At 34.2% G+C, this 16,751-nt stretch overlaps 1 protein-coding gene across 7 annotated transcripts in view; it reads right to left on the reverse strand.

The window, feature by feature from the left end:
- LOC136026468 (endoplasmic reticulum membrane-associated RNA degradation protein-like) overlaps nt 1-16,751 on the reverse strand; it is a 93,703-nt gene that overhangs the window by 27,787 nt on the left and 49,165 nt on the right. For all 7 annotated transcript variants that reach the window (XM_065703075.1, XM_065703074.1, XM_065703076.1 and 4 more), the window contains exons 8-13: nt 15,341-15,591; nt 13,297-13,386; nt 11,077-11,387; nt 10,294-10,448; nt 5,901-6,450; nt 3,662-3,832 (exon numbers count right to left, since the gene is read on the reverse strand). In XM_065703075.1, coding sequence (XP_065559147.1) covers nt 3,662-3,832; nt 5,901-6,450; nt 10,294-10,448; nt 11,077-11,387; nt 13,297-13,386; nt 15,341-15,591 — 1,528 coding nt within the window. The remainder of the gene's footprint in view (nt 1-3,661; nt 3,833-5,900; nt 6,451-10,293; nt 10,449-11,076; nt 11,388-13,296; nt 13,387-15,340; nt 15,592-16,751) is intronic.

The following is a 16,751-nucleotide window of genomic DNA, read 5'->3' on the forward strand; positions in this document are numbered from 1 at the left end:
TAAATGATACATTTGCACTAGATATATTGAAGTGCTACTGCCTCGTATGCAACCATACTGGTACGGATCGATCGCAGGAGCAATTTGTTCTAACATAGAATGGTAGATAAAACCCTCAGCTACTTTTGCTAAGTTAGGAGTTATCCATATTGGTCTCAATTGGTCACAGGACTCGGTGTCTTGACTTTCGGTATAACACGAATATATGCAGCTTTCCACATCTTCGGAAATGATACATCTAGCATCCAACTAATACCTCTGCTGCTATATGAAACGAGATAGCTTATCCATTTTCAGCATATTCTGTTACACGTGTATCTTATGCAAACTTTAGACCTAGGAATAGTATCTAATTTTGGCGCTGATTTTTAAAGTGTTCTTAGTTTTTATTATTTGAGTTCTGCTGGAAAACAATAATGGATATTATTCACGATTTATCTGTGGGAACATAATTGGTTTAAGCCCATCCAATGCTCGTAATGCTAAGGTATGTTTTATATCTAATAACGTAATATATGAAAACGTAATATATGTTTTGTTTGACTATCCGTGCTTCAAAAATTTGAAATAATTACCGCAAACCTGTTGAAAAGGAGAGATTTGGAGGAGGAGGATTGGCGGATGACCTTATATAAAATTCTTTTAATTTTCCCCTTAGTTTCGTGCACTTATTTTAGTTATATAATAACATTTTTCCCCTTTTTCAATCCTACTCCTTGAATGCTCCATTTTGTGTAAAAAAAAAACATTATAGCTTGAGAGCTTCCTGAGCATAAATATAAATTATACACTAAAATTAAAATACACTAATAGCTAATAAAAAAAACGCATCAAAATAACGTTAACTTTGTTGAACTTGAAAAATAGCATAAATTCCATTATAGATCAGAGACGGCCAAGTTTCAGGGGCATAATTTGCTATGGGACAGGGGGTTAACTACCCTCTCTAACCCAAATTCCCCCAATCTCGGCTTGCCTCCCCCCCCCACAGCTGAAATTTAGTTTCTGTAAAAAATCATGTCAAAATTAAGATAAACATGCATACTTCAAGCATCCAGAGAAACAGGCCAGTTTTCTCGAGTATATCTTTGCCTTTATGTTAATATATGACTCATTTTTCATTTTCCACAGTCATTTTCATCTAAATTGAGAAAATTGGCTCCACATCCTCCCTTCCAGAATTTTGACAAAATTACGCCTTCATTGCAGATGGAGCCGAATTCCAACAATCTCAGATAACGAGAGCCAACATAAAAGTATAATATCAAAAACATTCCCCCAACCTTGGTTTGCCCCCCCCCCCAGCTGAAATTTTCTTGGGGTTTTGTATTCTTGACTGTCTCTTCAAACAAATAATATGTATATTCAAATTTTGTTACATAACAGCTATTGTTTGCAGATAGATGGCATATGCGTTTGCAATTTGGCCGTAATCGTGCTTTGATACAAAATTCATTGTTGGAAAAAGTGACTCAGATCACAGTAAGGACAGCAAAATGCTTTTCTTGAGACCCATTTTAATGCTATGATCCTCTTGAAATTATACTAATTCCGTTTCTCCTAGAGTACTTTCATTCAAAATTTAATTCGGATTCAACGATGCATCTTTAACAACATCTTTAACTTTTGGTATAACACGGACATATCCAGCTTTCCACATCTTCGGAAACGACATCTAGCATCCAACTAATACCTCTACTGCTATATGAAACGAGATAGCGTATCCATTTTCAGCATATTCTGTTACACGTGTATCTTATGCAAACTTTAGACCTAGGAATAGTATCTAATTTTGGCGCTGATTTTTAAAGTGTTCTTAGTTTTTATTATTTGAGTTCTGCTGGAAAACAATAATGGATATTATTCACGATTTATCTGTGGGAAAATAATTGGTTTAAGCTCATCCAATGCTCGTAATGCATCTTTAACAGCATCAATGTCTAAGGGATTTACAAGAAAACTTAAATAAATCCTTAAGTAACTCAAATCGTTGAAACAGGGTGAAAGTTATTTAATAATTAGGCTATTAAATTTACTGTCGGAATTACTAATTTTTTCCGTCACTTTTTGAGAGTCTAATGTCCAGGGGAAGAAAGTCATTGAGCATTTTTGTTGTTAAATCGTGTTTATAAAAATGATTTTCGTATTTTTAATAAAACGTGGAATCGATTGAATAAGACCCATTATAACGTTATCTCTTATTTGCAATGCTAGGTTGAGAAGTTTCAGATGATCCATTATATCAGTTAAAGAATTGATCCATTAATCAGGATCTCAAATTAAAAAATCGAAAACTCAAGATCTCATATTAGATTGAAAAATGAGGGTTCTAGGGTGTTATCACAGACATTAACTGATTAATGGATTATCATAATCAATTATATTAATAGATTAATGACACAGTCATTAATCTAGTCATCATCCTTTAATTCCAGATTGTATTTTTCTTTTTCTTCGAGAGAATTAGTGATCTAATCAACGAATTGGCTTAAAACATTATAGGTGAATAACCATCGCACAAGGCAATACACATTAGACCTTGAGGATGATCTCCGAGATTCAATTCAAGTCCTTGAACAGATTCTTGAATTTGTTCAAATACTTTTCGCAATTTTTGGCACACTTTTATTACATTTTCGAATTTGAAATTTTTTTCAACTTAATGTTCACGCTGAAGAATTCGATGGAGTGATAGTATTTCTGGCATTCTAGTATTGTTTTTAATAGATCAATAAGGCCTACACTTGTATCTGACAATATATAATTAAGTATACTCTTAATATTAATTCCAGGAGCAGCATTTTTAAGTACTACTATATTCAATGTTTTTTTTTATCACAAAAAAAGATAATGGTGCCATTTGACCTCTACCACTTGTAACACATAAAAGCACTGTTTATTTTGACGATACTTGACAAGACGTATAGGGACTACTATAGAGGGACCACTACAGAGACTACTCTACTCTAGACTGTTTTCACCAACACTCGATATGATATCATGAATATCGATACTCATTGGAATCAAATCAGTGGGTTGCTAGTCTTGAAAAGTATTGATGCTTCCGATACACAAATATTATCCTTTGTCTCAATCTTGCCGTGTTTCCAATTTTACCGTGGTAGCATCAGATGGTTCTTATAAACAGGTTATGGCAACCAAGATTATAACATTTTTAAGTTCCCTTTCCCTTTCGACTAAGTGTCCAGGAACAGATTAATGGTCATAGTTTTGCTTAAAAATTAACAAGAGAGAGGAAGGAATTTAAATAAATGAACTGATATAAGACTCAAACACGATGTTTTTACCTCAATAAATTTATGATATCAAAAAAAGGATCAAACTTCGGAGTGATTAGATTAAACCAAATTCAGCCATCTTACATGCTGAATAACACAGCTGATGGAAAGACATTTCTTTTTTTTTGGAATTGACCAATAAAATGACTAAACCATCACCAAAACAATTAATTTGAAACTAAAACTTAAAATTGTTGACAACCTCTTGTATTTTAGCATTTTTATATAATTCTCTGAAAGTATGAAGAAAATGAATTTCTAAAGGAATTTACAATGAAAGGTCTATTGCTTAAGTGTAACTGACGTTTACTAGCTTTCTTCCTCTTACCAGTAAATGTCTAAAAGGAGCCAAAATCAAGTACCTTATATGTTTCCTCTCAGACTCTAAATCAGTAAGACAGCCACTAGCGATGTCAACAAACGAAATTTCCTTCAAAAATTGGAGAATGCATTTTGAAATCGAAGGCCAAAATTGCAAAACTTTCTCCAAGTTTTCCCGTTGTCTGGATCGAAGTTTTCTTTCATTACGAAGTCTATAAAGAAAAAACAGTAAAAAAAAAATGACCCCTGATAATTATCACTATACAATACACACGTGATAGATAGATACATTTGTTCAATAGACAACAGTTCAACAATAAATTTTAACGATAAAAGTAAATGCAGAATTATATACCCCCCCCCAAGACTCAGTGGCCGTGTTTTCAGGGAGTGACAATAAGAAGAAAAAAACAAAACATAAAAAGGAAAATGACGAACATCCACCCACTATTACCGAAACTTTAATTACTAACGATTAATTACTGACACTACCGTCATAAATTAAGAATCTGTAAAATTATGTAACTATAGAAGACGGAATACGTCCAGATACAAAACTTTAGTTATTTGAATCCGATAATTAAAACACTTAACAAACAAACTTTACCCTAAGCAAAAGCTTAAGCATATGTTTTTTTTATCCTGTAAGGACTAAATATCAATGAAATAATGTTGGAAGCGGTTTCTCATTACACATGCTCACTGAGCATGGGTGGATGTATATATCAGTTGTTATGGCGCCCCATTCAATATATGGACGACTACGAGAGGTTTGAATTCCTGAAAATAATAGATATGATTATACTTGAGGAGTTTCTTTTGGAAACTGCTCGAGTCAAAAGTTACAAAATAGTCTTCGAAACACAATAAAAATCGGTCTAAAATTCTATCCAAATTCACAAAAAAAATATGTATAGAAAGTACAACACAAAGATTGTGAGCCATAGAGATAATATTATTGTATTTTTGAATTTAGGAAGTCTTAACATCCTTCTTTACGAAAGAGGTGCATTTTTTTAAAAAGTTGTAAAACAATATGGATGACGAAAGATTGTATTTACGTTGGTTCTCGTCAAATCAGGTCTGCAGTACTCGGGGCAGTACCCTTTGGGATCTAGAATCGGTGCCAGCTATTTTTCTTTTTGGGAAGTCGAGATAACAGCTTGCTAATTCCGTTACCCTTGAAAATCAAAAAAAAATTCAATTCTGAAGATTTTTTCAATCAGGTCCCAAGGGGTGGGGTAAGGTTTTTTCCTGTTTTTCCTTCGTTAGAAAAATACAGGAAGGTAGAAGTATTACATGAGCCATTGTTTGCTCCTTGGTTTGATCGGCCAATATTCGGCCTCGACTATGTTTTCTAAGATAAAACGATTATTGTAAGTAATAATAACTTTGGTACCCATCAAATATACTATCATGTTATATACAGTATTTTATAGATTTTTTAGCACCAAAATTAGCAATGGGCGTCCCCGGTTTTTGCTAGCTTTAAATTTTTTGCAGTGGCAAGAGCTAATGTGACAAGAAAATTAGCAAGCTGCTGAGCGCACTTTAGATCCGTTGAGGCCAAAGACAGGCATCGAAGCATCGGCTTTAGTTTCACCAGTTTTTGATCTCTAATTTAAAGTTTATCAGTCTGAAGGCACAAACTTGCAAAGAAATTTTTATTCATCAATGAATCCTAAACCAAATGCATATGGAAAAAATCGGTCTTGAGAAAAAAATAAGCCTTTATCAACCAATTCCCAATAACTGAATTTACAGATTAAAGGATCAATAGTCTCAAATTATTAAGCTACTTATTATAAGAAGGCTGTGAGGATACTGACATTATTTGTAATGTCAGAAATCATTATTTCTTGAAAAAAAATAGGCACAGTACATTAAGAACTTTTTTTTCAGTGGAAGGACCCCCTCGGAGGTAGGTGAGACCAGTGATTCCACTATCCCTAAACTTCTACAAAAGAAAGGTGGGTTCTACCGAATCTTCTCAATAATTAACGCTAACAGGGCCGTTTTCAGGATCTTTTTCGGGGGGAGGGATTACAAAAAAAAGTTAACGCACCAAAAAGATGTTTATATTCATTTTTGTTACGTTTTATACGAATCAGACATTTTTTTGATGGGGGGGGGGGGTCAAAATCCCAACCCCCCCCCCCCCCTAGATACAGGCTTGAACGCTAACACAAATTATCGATTACCACGTAAAGTTAACGTTTGTCCATCTACGGACTGGGAATCCCTAGATAAGACATATACTAAACGTAAGTAATATCTCACCTTTTCAGACTATCTATGTAAGTCTTTGCGTATGAAATAACTTCATTAATCTTAGCAAATGACCTTCGATAGTATCCAGTGATCTCTGAAGAAAATTCAACATCATAATAAATACAGCTTCGCCATCTACAACTGTCTGGAGTATATGTTTCATCTAGAAACAATTCTTTTTCATTTTCCAAATTAATTTTCATCAATGAAGCAACTGCTAGAGGATGAGCTTGACTAGAATAGCCGTTCATAACTTTATTAATTTCATTGCTAGTACTTTCAGGTAAGACAATATTTTCCCCAAAATATTTGTAAATACTTATCACTTTGGCTTGTGTGTCTCTATCTGTGTTAACTATAAACGTGGCCCATTGCGTAAGAGCTAACGTAGATGCCACCAATAAGTTTTGTGCCAATTCTTTAGGAATGCAAGAAATATCAACTTGTCCATGGCTTATGCGATCTCTAAGTCTTGGTCCATCAACATAGTTGAATAAGTCATAAAAGAAAGTGGAAACCTGCTTTCCTAATACTTCTGTAAGCAGCTTGTTTTCAAATCCTGAAAGATATAAATAAAGTTAAGAGATACAAGCATGTATTTGAATGACAAGGATAGGGGGAAACGAATTTTATTGCGTTTAGTCTTCATTTTAACTTCATCATAACAAGACTTCATTTTTATTTTTATATTTTCCAGAAATATTAACAGTCACAGTGCGAGAAAAATGTCAAAAGTCTATGCAGCGATTATTAGGTCGTTTTTCTATAAGAACATTTTCTAACAGTAGACGACAAAGGTATGTTTGTTTCCCCTTGAAAGACTGTACAATTTCATCCTGTAAAACGGTTTTAAGCTCCTGGCAAACTGAGCGTCGGACGAGCAGAAATAGTTGATTAGGCGATTGACCATTTGGGCAGTACTAGAAATATCGATCATGTTTTTACATACTTTGTGATGCAATCGCCAGTTTATCTGGCGATAAACTGAGCATAGAGCACACTGCAAGTGATCATCTTGGCCTGGAGTTCCAATAAACTACACTCCTTCGCATTTCGGCGTGGCATCGAAGCTTTTTGAAAAATTAGAATAGGCAAAATAGACAATACAGTGTATAAACATGTATGCGACGAAGTTCAAAGCAAAATAGAAGAGCCTTTTCACTTTCTTTGCCACAATACTATCGATTCGATCACACTTGAAATATATTATGCAGAGTTAAGCGATGCTATGAAGATTTACAAAGTGTCACTGTCCCCGTATCTAGTATCCGTCAAGGAGCAAGAAAACCAGGTTGGAACAAGTTTCCTACGATTCAGTATGCTAAATATGAATGAAAATTATGGTATAGAATACAGAGAGATTAGGTAAGACCTCGGTCAAGTTTAGTGTGCTCCCTTTAAAAAAATACGAAAAAAACAGTATCACTATGAAGTTGATGCACTGATCACTAAAGAATCAGAGAACGTCTCTGCAGACACCTTAAAAGACTCCTGTAATATGTGGCGCTCGTTCCAGAAGTACAATCGGGGTGTCAAATATCCCTCAGCTAATATTAAGGAAGATGAGTGGACTCACCACTACAAGCAGGTTTTTGGGTCAAAAGATGTTACGCTGGAAAATGATTCGAGTAAGTCTTTAAGTGAAAAGCTGGAGCTAGTAATTCGGCAAAAAATTATTTTTTGATTTCCAAAAAAGTAGTCAGTGACGCAATCACCCAGCTGAAGCGTCGCAAAGCTCCCAGTGTCGATGGTATTGCGGTGAACCACCTTCAGAACACGTCACCTTTCTTAACAGAATATTTGGCGCTTTTCTTTAATATGTGTGTTGATACTTGTTTGGTTCTCAAGTCTTTTTTCAAGGGGATAGTCACGAATATACTTAGGAAAGGGAAAAAAACCTGGTTCATCGCTCTAGTGGAATATCCTACACTGACCATCGGCTGATGATAAGCTGTAATCTTACTACTCTGTAATGCAACTTAAACACCTATTGGCTCGGTATGACAGTCTCGGTCTTCGAGTGAATGTGCATAAAACTGAGTTTTTAGTATTTAATTTTCAGTCTTCCTCTGACTTTGTTGTACCTTATATTTTAATTGAGGAAAATAAGATAAAACAGAAAGATAAACAGATAAACAGAAAGATAAACATAAAGTTATATTTTTTATTCCAGATACCTGAAGTTTCTTTTGCGTTTACCTCTATACGAAAGAAATACAGCGTTGTCTCGATTTGAGTTCACAATTTTTGTCTCGATTTTAATGTCTCTGATCCTACAGAAGCTGCATATACTCAAGAATCATCTGTGCAAAAGAAAGCGTTTAAAAATGTAGCTGAGCTCCTACCTACACATTTTATTTACAAGTGTTGAATGTTTTAAGCGTCAATTAGTTTTTATATACAAATGTACATAGTGTTTTCTTTTCTTGTATTTCCATTTTACTCCGCTTGTATTTTTGTATAGCAGGCTTTAATAGAATATTATTATTGTTATTTTGAACAGACAACGCTAGGTTTCCATTTTTATTATCTTTTGTTTTTATACTAAGCTTTTGTTTCTATATAAAAGAGTGTGCATTTCAGAGCCATTTTATCATTAATGATCATTAGTTGTTAGTACTATTACGGGTTCTAAAAATTCCTTACAGGATGCAAGGAATTTTCCTTGCAGCATACCTTTGGCTAACATAGCTGCGTAGCCTTTGGCTAACATAGCTGCTCGGCGAAGCTGAACATAGCTGCTTATAACCTAGCGTATAGTCCTCTTGTACTCAGATATCTCCAAAGCTTCACTATTTAGTTTCTTCTATAAAGTTACAATACCCTTTAAATTTTTTCTTATAAACTCTTCTCATCCCATTTGAGAACGTACTGTTTTTCGTTCACATCAAATTTGCCCCAGCATATACATTTTATCTTGTTTTGTTTACCTCAGAATGTGACGATAATGGGCCGCCGTAATAAGTAGAGACGATTAATATTTTAGCTCCTTAAATATTTATGATACTAGGAATGAATCAAGTTGTTTTAGTTAGTGTCTTGAAAAAAAAACGATTAAATTAAATCATATGAAAATTCCTAAAAATAGCCTTACTTTGAAGGGATTACTATACCTCTCTCCAACGTGATAAAACAAAAAGTTATGGGGAAGGTCAAAAAACGTTTCCGGCAATTATAGTTCTACGTCAACAGAAAAGATAAAACTTGCGTTAATTATTTTTATTACTCTAGGTTGTCTAACTAAGTTTGTTGGCAAGGAAGAGTAGTTACACCTATCCATAAAACTAAAAATTAAGCATCTGTGACTATTCCATAAAAATGGTAGCCTACAACTGTAACTACATCCTTAATCTTTCATACATTTTTGCGAAATTTTGCACATCAATACTGCGAGATGAATCCTAAGCCTTTTATCCTGCTTAATCACTGCACTTTATCCTTCTGCTGACCTTCTACTTGACCTTCTACTTTTGCACATCAATACTGCGAGATGAATCCTAAGCCTTTTATCCTGCTTAATCACTGCACTTTATCCTTCTGCTGACCTTCTACTTGGAGGAAACTACTAAAGGCATTGCAGGCGAAATCTTCTCTGGGAAATGGCTTCACATGAATGCACAGTGCCGAGCAAAAGAGTTTTTGAAGTACTCTTTCCTCCTTAGAGAAATTCGAGTACACCATATATATGCATCTTCATCTTGAAGCGTTGACATGTAGTAATATAAGAAGAAGAAGATCTGCAGATAAAAGAGAGCAGATTTCTTAATGCAAAAGGCATTGTATTACCGCACTATGCTCGATCTCTGAGAAGAACAACTTTCATACACACACATAACAAAATTTACAGACACTAGTTGATTACTAAACTTTTAATCTTTTAATCCGGAATTTTCCCTCTCCCCTTCTTGCAAAAACAAATTTAAGAAAACTTTCAGATTTTCCTACATTTTAACTTTCATTCGCCATTTTCTGTATTTTTCAATTCACTCTTCCATATGAAAACCAATTCTTGTTTGCAGGACTCGTCTCTTACTAAGAAATAAAGGAATAGGTTTTAAAACTTATTAATAATTCATTTCTTATAATTTTTTTTTTTGGGTGACTCAAACTGTGAGGAAAAAACCCCTGTAAAATCCGCATCACAAATTAATCTATATGCATTTAGGGGTGGGTGGGGGGTCAAACCACCTGCCCCCCCCCCCCCCTTACTGGATACGAGCTTGAATATACAGCATATCCATTTAAATGGAATTTTTATATCTATGGATGGGTAAATTAAACTTTATTCACATTGTGGGATACGCTTCGTCTTATCTTAGCTACGTTCGTAATACCTTTTTGCCACGCTATTGAAATTCGCTACATTGAAAGAAATTACCTAAATATAGAAACACTAAATTACCTTCATAAGATTTGTCCAGCACCACTTCAAGAGTAGTATATAACAGTGTGGCTTCAGCAGTAAGGGCCCTGTTGACACAGTTGTTAACAATACAGAACATAACTCGCAGGAGATGCTCAAGCTGAGGAAGCATGATAACCGTATATACTCCATAACTAAAAGCAAATATGCATTAAGTTTACAGTTAAATTAAAGACTATAGCAAATTAAAGACTATAGCAAAAGCAGAGACAATGCATAACTATATACATGAGGCTAGGGGAGATCCCCTCCCTAACAAAAAAAAACTGAACTTAGTGGACTAAAAACGTATTCTTTTTTAAAATTACCCTCCCCCCTCCTTTCCAACAAATACTATGACATTTACTTCCCCCAAGAAAAATTTCTGATAGTTCCTGTAAGAATTGAAATCCAGACTTTGAAATAAATAAGAAAAAACCTTGAAATAAAGGTGCAAACGGAAATAAAAATTTACTGGAAGATAGGCTTTCACAACACCACAATATTGAATTTGTACTTCAGATCAAATGTAAAGATATTGGGAAAATTAAACGTAAGTGAATAATAGCACATAATACAATAATAGCCAAATAAATGTACATGGCAGGAAAGGGAATAGTCCCTCCGTACACCAGTATAATTTTAGAAATTAGTCTTATCTAGCTAAAATTAGATTGAAAGCCACCCCAGGAAAATTTTGAGAGTTATGGTCGAAAATGTAACCAACTTCGTACAAACATCTTCCACTCCCCACACATACATCCAAAAATTTAAATCGTGTACCTTTTACTTTCATAGAGTTCTTGTGCTTTTTTCCAAAACGGTTTCATTCCTGGTGGCACCAAGGTTATTAGCTTCATCACTTCGTTGTTTTGCCAATCATAGTCCACCGGTGGCATTTGAAGGGGCGACAAAATCAGCAAAGGACGTCGCTTTATAGTCTCTAATCTTCTAGGCTTTGAATCAAAAATGAACTTTAGAAGTCCAAGCCCAACATATGATGGAAGCTCATTATGCTGGGGGAAGCCATGCCACGCTAAATTGCGGAGGTTGAAGAATTTTGGCGTTCCTGTTATGATCCGTAACAAGGACACCTGTAAAAAAAAACTAGGTTCATTTTGAGAAAATAATCCTTGTCAGTCTAAGAACCAAGAAGCCAAATAATCATCAGTTTAGATATTTATAAGGAAAGGCTGAGAAGGTAGCAATATTCATTTCCGAAATAATTTAATTTCTGTACTTGACAGACACAGTTCTGAGACTAATCCCACTTAGTATAATTTTAATAAACCAATATTGAGACCCCACTGGCTAAACGCGGCAATTAGAGAAAACAACAGAGAACAAAAAAAAATTAATAAGGAAACTGACAGCCAGTTAAAACAAGAGTTAATGCAAATAATTCCATTTCTGTTTTTAACATATAAAATAATAAAAAATTAACATATATTTTCAATTCAGTACTTATGAATTTATTCAGTCACCTTTTCCTGTTCATATAAAATGGCTCTTTTTTTATTATTTTTTAATAGGGTTGTCTTTTTACATTGTTTCACGGACTTCACTCTTTATTTTTATTCTTTATGAAGTTAGGACAGCTGAATAGAGGTCGCAATCGAAATATTTGCATTTTTAGCTTGGTTTCACCAGGCTTGAATTTTACTCGTTTTTCGTTTTATGTTCCTTCTTTTAATACTATTATTTTCTCTACTCTCTCCCTACTCTCTCTCTCCCTCTCCATTCTTTCTCCTCTCACTTTCTCTCCTTTCTGTCTCTCCTCTCCCTCTCCCCATTCTCTTTCCTCTCTTTTCTCTTCTCTCTCCTCTTCTCTTCTCTTCTCTTCTCATCTCTTTTCTCTCTTTATCTATCTATCTTTGTTTGTCTCGCTTTTTCTTGATAGTTTGATGTCAGTTACACTTCTACATTTTGCTCGGAGGATCTTGTTACGGGTATTTTACCCTTTTGCGTTTATAGGTATCGCTCTATTATAAGGAGAAAGGTTTAATGTCATTTATTAACTGGAAAATTATTACCAATAAGCTAAATAATCTTTTTTTGCATTTATTCTTAAAAAACGGTTATCAGATTATTACTTACACTTTAAATACTCGCATATAGTCGTAAGTTCTTCCCATAAGTTCTCAAACGTGTGCTAGAACTATATTATTTAGGAATTAAAGAATGTGTAGTAAATTTCTCTCTTTTTCTGAACCTAAAGCCAATCTCCAGAAGACAAAAGCAAGCACTTCATTAGATTTATGTCGAAATGTGAAGCTTTATTTGCTCTCTGAAGCAAATAAGCTTCGTAGTGCCAACTTTAAAGTAAAATTGCCACTTTTTGATTGATTTTGCTCGAGTGAACTGGCATTTCGACAGTCTAATTTAGATTTTCATTTCAGATAACAAACCGATTGACCTAAGATTCTAAATAGACAAAGAAGTCTATAGGAAAAGGAGGTGAGAAAACTCAAAAATAGAAATTCTGATCTTATTTGTCATTGTCATCCTACTAATTACCCTATCAATTAAGATTAAATTTGTCAATATAAATGTGTATTTGATATTACCGTTCCTAAACACTAGCTTTAAAATTTTGACTAACGGGATGCTCAACCTTACTAGAAGAAAACTTTCATGACAATAAATGAAATTAATACTAAAAGTTTATATCTGTGCGTAACAGAAAAATCGTTGCAACTGGTGAAATCCCTTTACGTGATAATATTGGAAAATCAGTTCTTTAAAACGTCTATTTTTTTCTAGTTTGTTTTTGAATTGAGACATCAGTATTTGTAAATCTTATTATATATGATATTCTTTACAAAGTGAAGAAAAATAAATATTTTTGAAGTAAAGATTTAGAAAGAAACAGGCGGTGGAGATAATTGATTTGACTTCTGAACATGTGAAATAATAGTTTGATGTTCAGATTTTGAGCTAGAATTTGGAGACAAATCATTGCTTCGCAAAAATTATTTGTAAGCTGAACGAAAACTGCAATACCTTCCAACTTCCGATTTCTTCTTTCAATGTCTGAGTTGCAAGCGCATCACGAAGCAAAAAGGGGATTGCCTCGCCTCTTGATGCCAAAAGCTAGAAAGGTCGTAGGATTAGTTAGCTATGAATAAAGACATTGTAAGACACTTTTGTACGGGTAAAAATAAAGTATGAAAAAGCTACGATAATTGTTTCATACAAACGATTGCATCACTAATTGCGCTTGTTGGCAAAATTTAACTTTTTTCGGTAAAAAAAAGAGGCTGGTTGAGTGATTCTTACTTTTTATTCGTTTTCTTCGCAGTGACTTCAATTTTTAAGATTTTATTTTTCTCTATCCACTGTTTTTGCAAAGCAATTCTACAAATTTTTTATTTAAAAATTTGGCTATCACCCGAAAATAAAAAAATTCAAAATTCAATGGCTCTTTCCACTTGCAATGAAAAATTTAGTTAGATAAAAAAAAAATGCAGTAATATTTATCCCAAGAACTATTGTTTTGCTGAAGTGTTTGAACTTATAGAAAATATAAAAAAAATCTTTACATAAACATTTCCCTTAACCCTAGAGTACTTTAAAAACCTGATGAAATATTAGAATTTGGCAACCAAAAATTTATTAAGAAAACTTTTCAAAACAAGTAAAATTTTCTTCTACTGTTGTTCATGTTCAAACACCTAAATTTCCCCCAAAAAAGCGTTAAAGTTTATTTCAACAACTAGACAGAGGAAAATGTTGACGTAGTTTTTACATCAAAGAAGTAGTAAATCTACATTTAAAAATTATTATTCGCTCGTGATTACGACTTCTAGACTGAGTACAAATTGAAAAATCATTAAACTTATTGTTAATTACCAAAATCGTCTAAACTATGGAATGATAAGAACACAAAAGGTGAATCAACTTTTGGAGCGATTCTTTAGTCTACATGTGGTATTCTTACACCTCTACTTTTTTCATGAACAAAAATTCTAAGTTTTAACCTTCGAAAACACATAACAAAAACAAGACAGTTTAACCCCCAGGGTCTTTTGAACAGATCTAATTTTTACTCCTGACCACAAGTAAAAAGAACTCCTATAATTCGACGTTATTGTTTTTACTATCCCCAGCTTTTACGATAATTTCAGATACCAGCTCCATGGAGAGGACTTGATCTCTTGTAATCTAAACTAGCCAAAGAACCTGTCGGGCAACAGACATAGGAAAAAAAGTAGCACACACTCTATTATGATTACCCACGAAAAAAAATATGTCCCTCTCCCCTTGTTAGGCGATTGGGATGGGGGGGGGATTTCCCCGTATTTTTAATCCCCTTAGATTAAAAAAAGGTTCTTTTTGGCAATTTCATTGAAAAATACCTTTTTTTTTGTATTTTCATTGAAAAAGGATTGCTCCTCCTTCCTAGATTTTTAAAAGGACTTTTCCCACTCCCCCTTGCCCTAAAGTTTTATACATTGAAGTCTCCCTTCTCCACACGCCTTCCTGGAATTTTGAACTCCATGCCCCAGCCTTGAAGTGAAAAGAGAAAGTCAGGTGTTTGGAATACCAAACAACTGATCGTAGAAGCAATCCGAAGATATTTTGGATTCGGATGCCCGTTGTACAGACCACGTGATTGGACAGATGATACGATCACTTACCACTTAAACGAATTAAACACTATAATCTAAAAGCATAAGGAAAGAAAGTTCGCAGCAAAGTCGAAATGTGTTATTTCAAGGTTGATCAAATTTAATGATTTTAACCAAAAAAGCTTAAATAGCACAGTGTGTAACTAAACAAGAAAAGTAGAGCTAGTAGGGGGGGGGGTGCCATTTAGCTCTCCATAAGTCGACCAGAAATACATTCACCGAAAATGAAACATGCTGTGGAGGCCTGTACAGTTAAAAAAGAAGAAAAGTGAAAAAACTAAAAGTAACGCTTTAAATAAGCTTTAAAGAGGAAAAAAAGAATATTCACCCATATGCTGCACTCAAATGAGAGTAACTGTGACTAAGGAAGTTAAAGGTGTTAAAGTAAAGTTAAAGGTAAAATAAATTATACTAACATCTCCAATAGTCCTTTCTAGATAAGACGTTGTGAATAGAATCAATGTGGAGCCATCTACTTTGGAGTTCTGTACTATTTGCAATGCTTCTTCGAATAATAGATCTTGCATACCATCGGCGGGAGAAATCCAATCTTCATTTGCAAATACTTCACGACTGAGTGGCGTGTGTCGAAATTTAGCATCTTTAATTTTTAAAATATTATGAACCTTGATTCTTGTCAAATACAAGTCTTTTTCATCATGTCGACCTGTAATCGAAAGATAATTATCGTGGCTTGTCGAAAAAAAAATATGACTGGGTAAAATACAGGCTGGTTTGCAAGTAAAATGTGAATATAGAAAAATTGGCAAATGTGATGACATTGGTATATATTATGAAATGAATTTGAGTATACCTTTCCAGGGCCCAAGTTGGGCTATGTCCAAATTTTTACCAATTCCTAAAATTTGCACTGGTGCAGAGCAAAACTTTCAGGGTTAGCAAAATGCCGTTAAACTCCAACAATACAAAAGTTGAAGCTATACGGACTTTCAGAGCTAAAGATATACTTTCAAACTACAGTTGTGCGAAGATTAAAAAAAAATATATAGAAGAAAACACCCAACCCCTAATTTTGGAAGTATGTCTGTTTCTAAAGCATCTTTGGTTTATCAGCTTTTCAGATGGCAAAAGGCTCCTAAATGGCAAAGTTGTAGTTTGTCTTTGGAAAATTAGTGCATTTTATCCAAGTAGCCAAGCATTTTTCTACTTTTGGGTCTTCCACAGAAGACGTACGTGGAAGAAAATTCATTTCCTCTCAGGGGCAGGAAATTAAGACCGGATTGCCACAGAAAATGGATAAACGGACAATAATGCATGGCAGCGTGAGCAGAATATATGAAAACATGGTTAAATCCATAGCCCTACAACCCTGATAGTTAATCACCCAGCGATACATAATATGTAGTATTCCTCTAATTAATTTTCGAAGAATGGGGTCCTGATGCATGGGGCAGCATCAAGTAGGATGAGAGATTGGATTGACTAGGAACTTAACCTCCATCAATGAAATCAAATGGCAACTTCAAGTTTTTGGGAGTCTGTAACCACTGGTAACTGGTAACTACTGGTAACATTGTGTCCATTTCTAAGCCAAATATCACGTCGGCTTTGTGGTGGCTTAACGTTTCAACGATTTTATTCTGGAAATACCAGCAACTAACTTTTTTTTTCAAAAATTAGCTCTCCAAAACTTTATACTACCCAGAGTTCTTTCTTTATCCACTTGGCGGTCTTCAATATATTAGGTAAAAACTAGATGCTGCCCAGTAAAAACATGGCGTTGACTTTAAATAAAGATAGTTTGACTTGTAGCCTACTAAAATCCGGCAAATATATACCCTTGCAAAGAGTACACACTCGAGGTTT

This window comes from Artemia franciscana, chromosome 4 (genome assembly GCF_032884065.1).
Source record: "Artemia franciscana chromosome 4, ASM3288406v1, whole genome shotgun sequence".
Taxonomy (NCBI): Eukaryota; Metazoa; Arthropoda; class Branchiopoda; order Anostraca; family Artemiidae; genus Artemia; species Artemia franciscana.